Source organism: Balaenoptera physalus (assembly GCF_965194825.1).
Source record: "Balaenoptera physalus genome assembly, chromosome: 11".
Classification (NCBI taxonomy): domain Eukaryota; kingdom Metazoa; phylum Chordata; class Mammalia; order Artiodactyla; family Balaenopteridae; genus Balaenoptera; species Balaenoptera physalus.
Window position 1 is genome coordinate 105,377,966 of NC_138896.1, and position 12,852 is coordinate 105,390,817.

The 12,852-nt window shown below is 47.7% G+C and overlaps 1 protein-coding gene and 1 long non-coding RNA gene across 8 annotated transcripts in view; one reads left to right on the top strand and one right to left on the bottom strand.

The window, feature by feature from the left end:
* LOC309639020 (phosphatidate cytidylyltransferase, mitochondrial) overlaps positions 1 to 12,852 on the bottom strand; it is a 264,790-nt gene that overhangs the window by 212,650 nt on the left and 39,288 nt on the right. For 6 of the 7 annotated variants that reach the window (XM_082415725.1, XM_082415727.1, XM_082415720.1 and 3 more), the window contains one exon: positions 12,529 to 12,591. In XM_082415725.1, coding sequence (XP_082271851.1) covers positions 12,529 to 12,591 — 63 coding nt within the window. Of the gene's footprint in view, positions 1 to 3,139; positions 3,276 to 12,528; positions 12,592 to 12,852 lie in introns of those variants that run through there. The other variant, XM_082415731.1, reaches the window with a different exon arrangement.
* On the top strand, positions 3,282 to 10,019 carry LOC309639056. Its single transcript, XR_014251434.1, has 2 exons — positions 3,282 to 4,852; positions 8,819 to 10,019. It is a non-coding gene; the product is annotated as an uncharacterized lncRNA (long non-coding RNA).

Consider the following 12,852-nt stretch of genomic DNA (forward strand, 5'->3'; position numbering starts at 1 on the left):
CCGAGGTCTCTTAGGCTGTCTTCATTTCTTTTCGTTCTTTTTTCTTTATACTGTTCCATGGCAGTGAATTCCACCATTCTGTCTTCCAAGTCACTTATCCGTTCTTCTGCCTCAGTTATTCTGCTATTGATCCCTTCTAGGGTATTTTTCATTTCAGTTATTCTATTGTTTATCTCTGTTTGTTTGTTCTTTAATTCTTCTAGGTGTTTGTTCGGTAATTCTTCCAGGTCTTTGTTAAACATTTCTTGCATCTTCTCGATCTTTGCCTCCATTCTTTTTCCGAGGTCCTGGATCATCTTCACTATCATTATTCTGAATTCTTTTTCTGGAAGTTTTCCTATCTCCACTTCATTTAGTTGTTTTTCTGGGGTTTTATCTTGTTCCTTCATCTGGTACATAGTCCTCCGCCTTTTCATTCTGTCTGTCTCTCTGTGAATGTGGTTTTCATTCACAGGCTGCAGGATTCTAGTTCTTCTTGCTTTTGTGGTCTGCCCTCTGGTGGATGAGGCTATCTAAGAGGCTTGTGCAAGCTTCCTGATGGGAGGGACTGGTGGTGGCCAGGGCTCAGTAAAACTTTAATCCACTTGTCTGCTGATGGGTGGGGCTGCATTCCCTCCCTGTTGGTTGTTTGGCCTGAGGTGACTCAGCACTGGAGGCTACAGGCTCTTTGGTGGGGCTAATGGCAGACTCGAGTCCGGGAGGGCTCATGCCAAGGAGTACTTCCCAGAGCTTCTGCTGCCAGTGTCCTTGTCCCCACGGTGAGACACAGCCACCCCTTGCCTCTGTAGGAGACCCTCCAACACTAGCTGGTAGGTTGGTTCGGACTCCTATGGTGTCACTGCTCCTTCCCCTGGGTCCCGATGCGCACACTACTTTGTGTGTGCCCTCCAAGAGGCGAGTCTCTGTTTCCCCCAGTCCTGTCGAAGTCCTGCAATCAAATCCCGCTAGCCTTCAAAGTCTGATTCTCTAGGAATTCCTCCTCCCGTTGCCGGACCCCCAGGTTGGGAAGCCTGATGTGGGGATCAGAACCTTCACTCCAGTGGGTGGACTTCTGTGGTATAAGTGTTCTCCAGTTTGTGAGTCACCACCCAGCGGTTATGGGATTTGATTTTATTGTGATTGCGCCCCTCCTACCATCTCACTGTGGTTCTCCTTTGTCTTTGGATGTGGGGTATCTTTTTTGGTGAGTTCCAGTGTCTTCCTGTAGATGACTGTTCAGCAGTTAGTTGTGATTCTGGTGCTCTCGCGAGAGGGAGTGAGCACACGTTCTTCTACTCCACCATCTTGAACCAATTTTGCAGCTTACAGGTCTTGAATAGGCTTGTTATGGATTGAATGTTTGTGTCCCCTCAGAATTCTCTCACCGCCCCCACCCCCAATGTGATGATGCTCAGAGGTGGGGCCTTTGGCAGGTAACATGGTCATGAGGGTGGAACCCTCATGAATGGGATTAGTATCCTTATAAGAAGAAACATGAGACCTTGCTTTTGGTCTGCTGGCTCCACTGTGAGAGGAGACACTGGGAAAACAGGCCTCTGCAACTAGGAAGAAGCTCTCACCAGAAACCGGCTATATCAGCAACCCGGGTCTCAGACTTCCAGGCCCCAGAACTGTGAAATATCAATTTCTGCTGTTTATAAGCCAACCAATGTGTGGTATCTGTTATGGCAGCCCGAACTGACCAAGGCTGATGAGAAATACTTATTTTATCCCATAAGCAGTGGGGAATCATTTTAGCTTCTTGAGGAAGAACCTGACCCAACAAAACGAAAACACTTGCAGAAGAAAACAGTAACAAAAACAATAATAGAAAGTAATGACAGAAGTGACATTTACTGAATGCTACCAGGCAGTGTCCTAGTACATAGGACACTTGGCTTGCAGGACCTTCACTACAGCCCAAGGAGGTCTGTAGTGTTATTCCCTTTTCAGAGATGGTAAAACTGTTCAGAGACACTAAATAACTTGCCCAAAGTCACACAGCTAGTCAGTAGTGGAGTGAAGATTCAACCCAGTTTGGTCATATCTGAAGCCTGAGCTCTTTTGGGTTGGAATGAGCTGAACCCAAAGGTAGAAAAAATTGGTAGAAAACTATTGTTCAAATTTTCAAAAGAACCTAAGGGTCTGCACTAGAGCACTGGGCAATGGAAACAGGGTGAGGTAGAGACAATCTGAGAAAAGAAAGACAAAGCCTGAGCTTGAACTGAAGAGACGATGCGCCGGGCGAGGGAACAGATGCTGCCTCCCCCCCATACCCCCATTTCCATCCGTCTGTCGGCTCCTCCTGCAGCCCATGAGCTGGAGGGGAGGCAGGCTCAGGTCCAAGCTCCTTGGCCTGGTTTCCCCTGGCCATTCCTGGTGCAGGGATGGGCAAGTTACCCATGAGGGCCCAGGAATCCAGACAGAGGCTTGCTGGGAACTGCTGGAGTTCCCTTGCTTTTCCAAGAGGGCTTCTGAAAGGAACTCCCTCTGTCTCCCCAGATACAGACGGGGGTGCACACAGCCCTTGAGGCTGTTGTCAGGGGTCTCAGAGTTAAGAGGAGAGCTGGCCTTAGTGTGATGTCAACGTGGCAAAGGATGGAGAAAGGAGGGAAATTGGTCTGTTAACCCCCTGAATCACACCAACTCTGAAGCCCACCAACCTCTGGCTTCCCAGCTGTTTGAGCTGACGAGCGCTTTGTCACTTCCTGCCCCCCGAACACTCCTGTTGCACCGCTCTGTCGCAGGTTCCTCACTTGAGTCACCGCCACACACCCTCACGGAGAGCAAGGAGAATGTTAAACACCCAGATCCAGGAAGATGCTGACTGGAGCTCTCCCTGCAGGAAACCGAGTGAGCGGACGGAGCCGAGGCAGACAGAGCCAAACCTCCTGCCCTAGCAAGGGGCTGCCAGTCCGCAGCGCAGGCACCACCTCCTAGACCTCCGACCCTCGTGTGGCAAACAGACCACAGCCGAAGCTCTCGGGAGAGCAGGGCCCAGATGCTGCGGTGTAAAGAGGCCTCTTCTCACGCTGAGTCCTCAAAGGTGTCGGCTCCCCCGGATCAATGTCTGACGCACACATTTCCAAAATCCAGTACAGTGTCATGCACACCAAGAGGTCTTCAAATTCAACCGAATAGCTCAGAGTAACAGACGCTGTTCTGTCAAAAAGGATCATTTTATTCAGCTACACATAACGCAGATAAAAGCAAGCAAAATCAGGATGTTTTTCTCAGCCATCCTTTCCACATTTTATGCAGTTTTAGAGAACTATACATCACTGATTTCTTCAGGCCTAAAAGAGAAAAGAAGAGCGAGTAAGAACACTGAGGCTTACTGAGTGGATGCTCAGTGGAGGTCCTGTGGTATTCGGATCAGACTCATCCTTGCAGTAGAACAGCGATGGGCTGACTGGGGGTCCAGGAGACCCTGGCGGCCATCGTGATCAACGGGAGGGAAAAGACTGATTTCCGCATCTGCTGAAGCAGTGATACGGATGCCAAAGGCACCCAAGCTTCTGCGGTAAGGGAGTCCTTTCAGATAGGAGCATGCTGCAACCTTTGAATTTAGCAGCTCTTTGAAAAAGGAGGAGAAAGGAAGGCAAAGACAAGACGCCGTATGTAAGTGAGCGTCCTTGACCCCCTTTCTAGCCCCCGATGCCTCCCAACCACCCCCAGCACACTGCTGCCACGTCCCTGCATGTGACGCCGGTCTGCCCGCGGCGAAGGGCGTTCCCATCACGCCCTGCCTGGTAGACGCCGAGATCCCGTTCAGATTTTTCCTCTGGAAGCACCGGGCACCGGGCTCCCCAGCCAATTCAGACACTGTTCCTCCTGGTCCCACGGCACCTGTGCTGACGCCCAGCTCAGCACTCACCACACTGCACAGTGCTCTCCTGTCCCTCCGCCTACCCTGGGAGCTCCTTGAGGACAGGGACCTTGTCCTATTCATCCCAGGTTCCCCATCACCTAGTGCAGCACCCGGCACACAGCAGGTGCTCAGTAAACACCAACAGTGACAGAACAGATGCACCTTGTTCAGACACCTGCCCTTCCAGCACCCCATCTACTGAGTCACAAGTGCCTGATGAAACCAGAGGAGAGGCTCTCGGGGGGTTTACGGGAAAGAAGTCCGACGGCATGGACTAAGCGGGGTGCTGCTGTCTGTCAGATCTCACAGGATCCTATTTGCAGATGGTGTTACGGGCTTGACCTCCTTTGTGTTGAGGATGAAATCATTCAGTCTGTGTTTCAGGGTGTGGCCCACAGATCCGAACAGTCTTTTTCACCCTGGGATCCAGACCGTGGTCTGCGCTGCAGGTGTGACATGTAGTGTGGGCACCGCTCACGAGGTATAACAGGACCGGTTCCGGAGGCTCTGAGCACTGGCACGTAAGCGCTCTCAAAAATACCTGATCATGTTACCTGTAGGCCGCCTCATGCACTTAGGACCTTTTACAAGGCCACTGCAGGCAGCGGCAGGTAAAAAGGCAGGGTACCGATAAAGTCATTAGTGAATGCTTCTAGAAGCTGTGGCCTCGCTTGTCCACTGACTGACTCCTGCAAACCAAGACTCGTCAAGAAACTCAGAGCTCCTTTTCCTGCCTCCACCCCTTTTAATTTTCTCCCTGGAGCAACCACTCTGGTAAACCTCACCCACTTGAGCACTGGGACTGGAATCTTATTACGTAAGGTGCTTTTTAAAATTCCAGGCAGAACCGATCAAGATACCAAGGTAGCTGCACACAGTAAGGCTCAACGCGGCAACCCCAGGGCACTGAGTCACGGCGAGAGGAAGAGGCATCGACCGTAATGAGTCCCAGCTCAGCTTCACAAACCTTCCTCACAGACTCCGGGGAGCTTAACGTTTAAGGTAAATACACCACAGTCCACGAGCGGCATCGTGGAGCCATTTTTTGCTGCTAGTGGATAGAAACCTCCCTTAATTAAAAAGTCTCTCCCTTCGACAGCTTTGCCATAGACATATTCTCAGGATGGCTGCAGCAGGGGACTGATCTGGGGAGGGCACTGGAATGGGAGTCAGGAGAGCGGGATGTTAGTCCCCGCTGGGGACAGGGAGACTCCCCGTCTCTGGGCATCGACTTCCTCATCTGCAAGCTGACAGGCTGGACTAGGTTACGGGTTCTCCAACGAGGGGCCCACAGACAGGCCTCAGTCTGAGAACTTCCTGAAGCTGCAGGGAGGTTTGCTGAGTGTGCGCACGTGTGCACGTCTGTGCAGAGGTCCCAGAGTTTTAGTCAGAGTCTCACTGGGAGCCAGGATTTTCAAAAGGTTAAGAACCAAGAGATTAGAAGGAAGGATCCTGCCTTAATATTCTAGTTGCAACAAAGGTGGAGGACTAAACTTCACGAACTTGGAGTAGGCAATATTTCCTAAACAGGACACAAAAAGCTGCTAACCTTACAGGACAAAACTGATAAACTGGACTAAATAAGATTAAGAACTTTTCATCAAAAGACACCATTAAGAGAGTGAGACGACAAGCCCCAGAGTGGGGGACTTTTGCATTCCACTTGTCCAACGAAGCACCCGTATCCACACTATACAGAGATTTCAGTGTAAAAAAAAAAAAAAAAGGCAGACAATTCAAAAGAAAAATGAGCAAAAGTAGAATAGGCACTTCACAAAAGAGGATATCCATGTAAGCATGTGAACAAATGCTCAACTTTATTGGTCATCAGGAAAGTAAGTGTAAGTTAAAACTCCAATATGATACGTCTACTCACCTATGAGAGAGCCTAAAAAGAAAAAGACCTACTATCAAGCACTGGTCACGGAGGTACTGCAGCAGGAACTCTGCTGCTTGGAGTGTAACCTAGACACTTGTTAGGTAGTATCTACCACAGCTGGACATTCACACACTTTATGATACAGTAATTCCACCCGTAACTAAAAACCTAACAGAAATGCATACCTATGCTCACTCGAAGACAGGTACCAAAACATGCAGAGCAGGACTCTTTGAAATAGCCCCAAACTGGAAACAACCCGGGAAATCATCAACAGTAGAATGGATGAACCGTGCTCTAGTCAGACGATGGATGAGTTGCAATGAGAATAAAGGGACCACTCCCAACACCACGAGGAATCTCACTGCTGTTACAAGGAGTGAAAGACATGAGAAAGTACGTATTTACACAAAGTTCAAAAATGGGCAAAACAGAAGCGTGGCATTAGAGGTCAGGACAGTAGGTACCCTCAGAGGAGCAGTGACTGGATGGGGGCACAGTGGGGTTCTGGGGGAACTGGCCCTATTCTAGTCCTTCATCTGGGCACTGGGTTCACGAGCCTGTTCACTTTGTGAAAATTCACCAAATTTATGATTTGTGTACTTTTCTGTATATATGGAGACTTTCCCTACTACCAGAAGATTCAGAATCTTCCATTTATTCAGTCACTGAAATACACTGAACAGGCATTTCTCGGGCACCAACACATACGGGACATGGAGCTAGTTGCTGGGGGCACCGGTATGAACAACAGTCCTGGTCTCTGCCCTCACAGAGTTTATAATCCACAGACTTCTACTTGGCTGACACTGAGCTTTTGTTCGGTTTCTGCTTCCTTTCTAAAGAAGAGGATGGTGATTTAGGAAGTCTGCATTTAGAATGCATCTTGAAGGAAGACAGCCTGCTAAGAGAGAAACTGTACTCTAAGAACCATCATTGTTGACTTTGCTCCTTCCCCAGTGGATAAAGGTGCAAACATCTCCTCAGTGACATCCTGTTTAGGCAGATCCTTATTTACCTAAAGCTGGTCGTTATGAACACTGATTAGTATCCAAAGTCAGGATTTTGTTTTGGAAGCAAATGGAAATCTACTCTAATATACGGCACCTAAGGTTTTTCTTCTGTTGATTTCTAGCATGTTTCATGTTACCTACAGCAAAATCACTACATATGTAAGACTATGAATTCCCTGTGTGACCTTAAACTGATAGGTCCAGTGACAGACAAAATTCTCCAGGAAACAATGTGAGGCAGAGATGAGACCAGGTTGTGAGAGGTCTCTACCTTCCCATAATCCTATATTTCAGATTTTTAGGAGAGAAAATCAGCAAGCCCCAAACATTCTTTGAATTAATTTCCAACCACACTTAGCTACATCTACAAAGAAAATCTCTTCTGAGGCAGTTTTACTTTTAAAACTTTCAGGTTTAAATGATAAATACATCACCAGAAAAATCTTTATTATCATGTGTTCTTCTTATTGAAACATGTAGGTACCAAAAAATGGGGATAAAATGTTTCAGTTATAAGAGATGAGAAGGAGAGGATAATCAATGATCCATTCTATCACTTTCAAGAAAGGGCTGGTAAGGACCAACCGAGGCATGCCGGAATCTTTTTAGAAAGAAGACTAAACCTGTTTTGTTAAAGTTGAATCTTTTGAAGCTACAAAGGTAAATAGGTATTTGACCCCAAAGTTAATTCTGATTGACCAGAAAGTCAAGTGGGGAAAAATAAAGCAAGATTTCAAAGATTAAACTTGTCATCCTCCCCCACGTTCCCTCACCTCCAGGAAGGGCACCTCCATCTCTGCTCCCCAAGCCAGAAACCTGGGAGCTTCTCTGGCTCCTCTCTGCTTCACTGCCCGAATCCCTCCCATCACCAAGACCTGGGGATGCGCCTTCAAAGTACTGCCTGCATCTCTCCTCTGCCTCTCCTGCAAAACCCTGAGTCAGGGCGGCCAGGCCTCCTCGCCTGGCGGGCTGCAGCCATAGCTGATCAGTTTCCCAAGCAAATGCATCATCTCCCTCCAAGCTGCTCTCCATCCTCTCGCTAGAGCAGTCTGCGACAATCCTTCAGCGGCTTCCCTCTCCCCTCAGTGAAACTCTGGATTCCCCTTCAGGCTTTTACAGGCCTTCCCCTGTCTGGCTCCTGCTTGCTTCTCAGTCTAACTGCTAAGCCCCTGACCCATTTCTCCCCAAGCTCCCCCCCCGCCGTCCCCCAAAGATGCAAATAGTTCCACTCCTCTCTACTCATTCAGGTTAGACACATAAACAGCTGTGGCTGATCCGAACATGATGCTTGCTTGGCCGGGCTGAGCCGTGACGCCGTGTGCTGCTGCCCTGCAGGGCGGCGCAGGCAAGGACCAGGAGGCTGAATGGTCTCCTGCTCTCCCGAGCTGCCTGGCTGCAGCTGCTGCCCCGAGACCCTGATAAAAACCGGGCTGCTCCATTAACAGCACAGTCGAAGCAGTCAGTATTATCTTCCCAATAACCAACTCCCAGGCTAAAGGGAAAACAGTGTTTGGTTTTGGAAGTAGTTCTGTACTCACCTTGGAACATGGGTATACCTGATGGTAGGGGAATTTCGGGAAACTAACACAGACAGAGCGTCAGACCACATGAGGACACCTGCCGTGTCACCCAGCACAGTTCATTAGAAAGGGCAACCCTTCGGGCTGACACAGAGCCTGGCTTCCGTCTCTTCCAGGAAGAGACTGATACTTAGATCTAGACTCACTCAAGTTTATAAAGCACCTACTAGGTACTGGGTACATACTGGACACTCTCACAACATGACACGAGTTGGGTATTAGTATCCCCTCCACTTCAAGGAAGAAGGGCTGTTAACATACCAAGGTTACAGAGCAAAGACATGAACTACGACCTTGAGCCAAGGCCTTCTTATCACAATCTTAGCTTCGCTCTCTCTGAATTTAACAATATTTGAATATAAAAGTTATTCACTAGCTAAGGAGACCCCTCCTTTTTACCCCCACTACGAGTGGCTGGTTGCAGAGGGGAGGAATGATAAGGGCTACAAAGGAGGAAAAGTGCAACCAAATAACCTGGGGTTTTCTCACCCTGCAGGTGATAGATACATCAGCTGGCTGAAAACCTGACCAGAGGCAGAACTTGGGAGATTTCAGGAAGATGCACCCAGCACAAGCCAGGCACAACAACAGCAATTATGACCACATCCAGAGGACTTCTAAGGAGCAGCGCACAGGAGGAGAGAGGTTCTGAAGCTTGCTGTGAAGTCAGAGGACAGAGAAAGAGTAAACCAGCCACTCAGGGCCTACGGTTGCTAGTTTACTCCAGCTGGAGACCTAGTGACGGGGCTACTGCTCGTTGAATAGGAAAATGCAAGGAGGCATGTTCTAAAGAGACGTCAGGAAGCTTTTAGGTAATGATACCAGAGAGGAAAGACCAGGCACAGCGCTGGTGCTCTTACATGTCTTAAGATATAATTTTCACAACCCAGTGAGGCAAGCATAATTATCCCTATGAAATTAAAACTAAGAAAAATTAGGTAACTTACCCAAGTCACAGTAGTTAAGCTGGAGTTCGAACCCTAATCTCTGAGGCTCACAAACCCCTGCCCTTGGCCTGGGCCACCTTCATCATAGCCCTCAACCACCATAAACCAGAGAAGCCAGAGCACAGGGTAAGCAAACCCAGCGAATCTGAAGGAATGCGTATCACCTTCCACAATTCCTGCAACCTGAGAGCAGGCTGCAGACATTCTGTCACTCTGGTTCCACAATCCAATGAGGCATCTTTAGAGGGGAAGGGAGAAAGGCAGTGAGCACTCAGAGGAGGCAGCACTGGGCACTCCTCCGCCACAAGGAAATCTGGGCTGAGGGTTCCATGAGATGATACCCACTGCCCTCTGCTGGCAACCAGGAAGAACAAGAGGAAAGAGGACCAAAGATCCATTTCACGTTGACGTGTCAAGAGATGATGAGGGTGGATGGAACTTCCCTGGTGGCGCAGTGGTTAAGAATCCGCCTGCCAATGCAGGGGACATGGGTTTGAGCCCTGGTCCAGGAAGATCCCACATGTTGCGGAGCAACTAAGCCCATGCACCACAACTACTGAGCCTGCGTGCCACAACTACTGAAGCCCGCACACCTAGAGCCCGTGCTCCGCAAAAGGAGAAGCCACCACATTGAGAAGCCCGCGCACCGCAACGGAAGAGTAGCCCCTGCTCGCCGCAACTAGAGAAAGCCCACATGCAGCAACGAAGACCCAACGCAGCCAAAAATAGATTAAAAAAAAAAAAAAGAGATGATGAGGGTGGATTTTTAAAAACCTTTTATTAGAGATGAATTCAAGCTTATAAAAGAACAGCATAATATGTTCCCATGTATCTTCACCAGCGTCAACAATGTATCGACTCACAGCCAATCTTGAGTCATCCCCCCTTACCCACTTCCCTCCAACATGTTTTCTTTTGAAACAATTCTTAGACATCCTGTCATTTCATCTGTAAATATTTTAGTATGTATTTCTACAAGAAAAAGATTTTTTAACCCCATAACACCACCATTATCACAACTAAAAAAAAAATCAATAAATCTAGTAGTTGCTTATAGTACAGGAAGCCAAAAATTAAAAAAGCCAAAGCATCCAGCCTCACCCAAGGAGGATTATGGTAAGGGAGCTGCAATCGTGCAGAACACCGATTAATAGCCTGAGCCACCCAAGCAAACAAAAGCACCTCATCTTCAGCCTTGCCAGGATCAATCAGCAAGAGAACAGATTAAATAAATATCTTAATTGGAAATGCAAAGCTATGCACCCCTGAGTGGTAGGACAATCTTCAGCTGAGTAGATCTGGCACACGTGCTACTAAACCTTTGTTGACGGGCTGAATCTTTCCAAAGATTCAGGAGGGCAACACTTGGCTGTATCCCCAGGCAGCCGGAGCGAGGCGTTAAGAGGTGTGATCGTGCAGCTCCCTGGCAATCTCAACCCAGGCATCAGAACCAGGCTGAAAGACCACTCCCTTCTTCAGGTTCCCTCTATGCCATTTATCCCTAGCGCTGCAAACTTCTATTTATGTGTCTGTCTCCCCTTCTAGATGATGAAGCCCCTGAAGGCAGGATGGTACAGGGTTCATCCTGTATCCTGCGTGGCGAGCACAGAAGGGATGCTCAGTAGACAGCTGCATAAAGAGAGACTGAACTGGAAAAGTCCACCACCAGACAATACCAAGCGTTGGAAAGAATGGGGAGAAACAAGAACTTTCGTTTACTCCTAGTGGGATGATAAAATGATAAACCACTTTGGCAACTTGGCAATATCCAAAGATATGTTCAAATGTTTAAGCCCATAACACAAGAACAGGATGTTTTAAATTAAAAAAAAAAAAAGGAATATTCAGAGAACAAAAAAGGAAAAGAGCTCCTAGAAATTAAAATAACAAAAATAAAACAACTCAATGGAAACTAAAGTGGAGAAAGCAAAGCAAAAGGACAAAGAGATCAAAAAAAGGATACGAAAGAAAGAAAACCAAAGGACCAGTCTAGGAGGTCCAATGTTTGAATAAAAGGAGTTCCAGAAAGAGAAGAGAGAAAACAGATGGGAAGAACAGATACAATAAATTTTTCCTATATTCTTATACTCTGAGTTTCCAAACTGAAGGGCAATGAGTATTCAGTGTAACAGATAAAATCAGACTCACGTCGAAACACACCACTGAGAAACTTCAGAGCCCTGGGGTTAAAAGAAGGCCTAAAAGGCTTCCAGAAAGAACATACACAAAGGATTAAGAATCAGAACGGCTTTGGACTTCGACAGCAATCCTAGAAGTGAGAAGATAATCGGAGCAACGGTATCAAAATTCTAAAGGACAACTATTTCTAATCATCTCCAGCCTATGCCTCAGTCAGGCATGAGGGTGGACTAAAGATACACTTGGCCACACATGGGCTCCAAATCTGCCTCCCCTGCACCCTTTCCCACGAAGTTCCCGGATGGTGTGCTTCACCAAAATGAGGCTGTGCGCCACAAAAATCAGACACCAGATACAGGAAACAGGGTTCCTCACATGAGACAGGTGACGACAGCCTCTGTGGGAAAAGAAAGCTGTGCAGGCAAGGAAAAGTGTATCACGTGGCTCAGCTATGAATCACAGTAATACAGTCAGACAATGGAAATTCAAGATTGGCTTCGCTAAAGCTACGGCACAACCATATTTGGAACACAGAGGGATGTGTGTGTGTGTGTGTGTGTGTGTGTGTGTGTGTGTGTGTGTGTGTGTGTGTGTGTGTGTGTGTGTGTGTGTGTACGTGCGATGGGAGGGGGCAGTTGAATTCTAATCTGCTAGAGTGAGAAGTCCTCAGATGATGCCTAAAATTAAAAGGAGAGAAGCAGCAATATAAGCTCATTATCCAGAGAAACAGCAGTGAAAACAAAAATAACCCACCAGGAGAGTCAGCAGTGGTTGTCTCTGGAGAGGAACATTGGGCGGGGGGAGGGCAAGGTACTGCTGTTTTTGCAACAATATCATGTGTAACTCCTATAGATATAAAAACGCAAGGGGAAACCTGCACATAAGGAGTAAGTGGGAAAACGCAGAGTGGCAGCAAATCCTCCCAGCAGCACCTCAGACTCCGGATTACAGCACTGTCTGCCTGTCTATACATTACTGCTGTGTCCTAGGTTATGACCATCAAAATTCAGCATTTCACAAGTACTTGCAGGATACAGATAAAGCTTTACATTTTAACCAGGAGCACTGAGGCTGCTCAATCCAGCAGGTACGTTAAGTGTGGATTTTTAACAATTCTTACCAGCAGTGAAAATGCCTTTGGTGCTCTGTCTCATACTGGAAGGTCTCACGATTGCTGAGAGCCCTGTGAGAAAAAAACAATAACGATGCCAAAAAAGCCAGATGTGAGTCATCCTAACACTTTTAAAACTTGAAACTAAATATTCTTTCCAGCTATCCAATAAAACCAGCAAATCTATCTCTGGTGTCAGAGTGACAGTGAGAAGAGTATCAGGATCGAGGTCCAGGAGACTGGAGCTGCCAGCTGTGTCAACGACCAGCTGTGTCGCTGACCAGCTGTGTGAACACAAGCAAATGACCGCCCCACTCTGGGCCTGGGATGCCT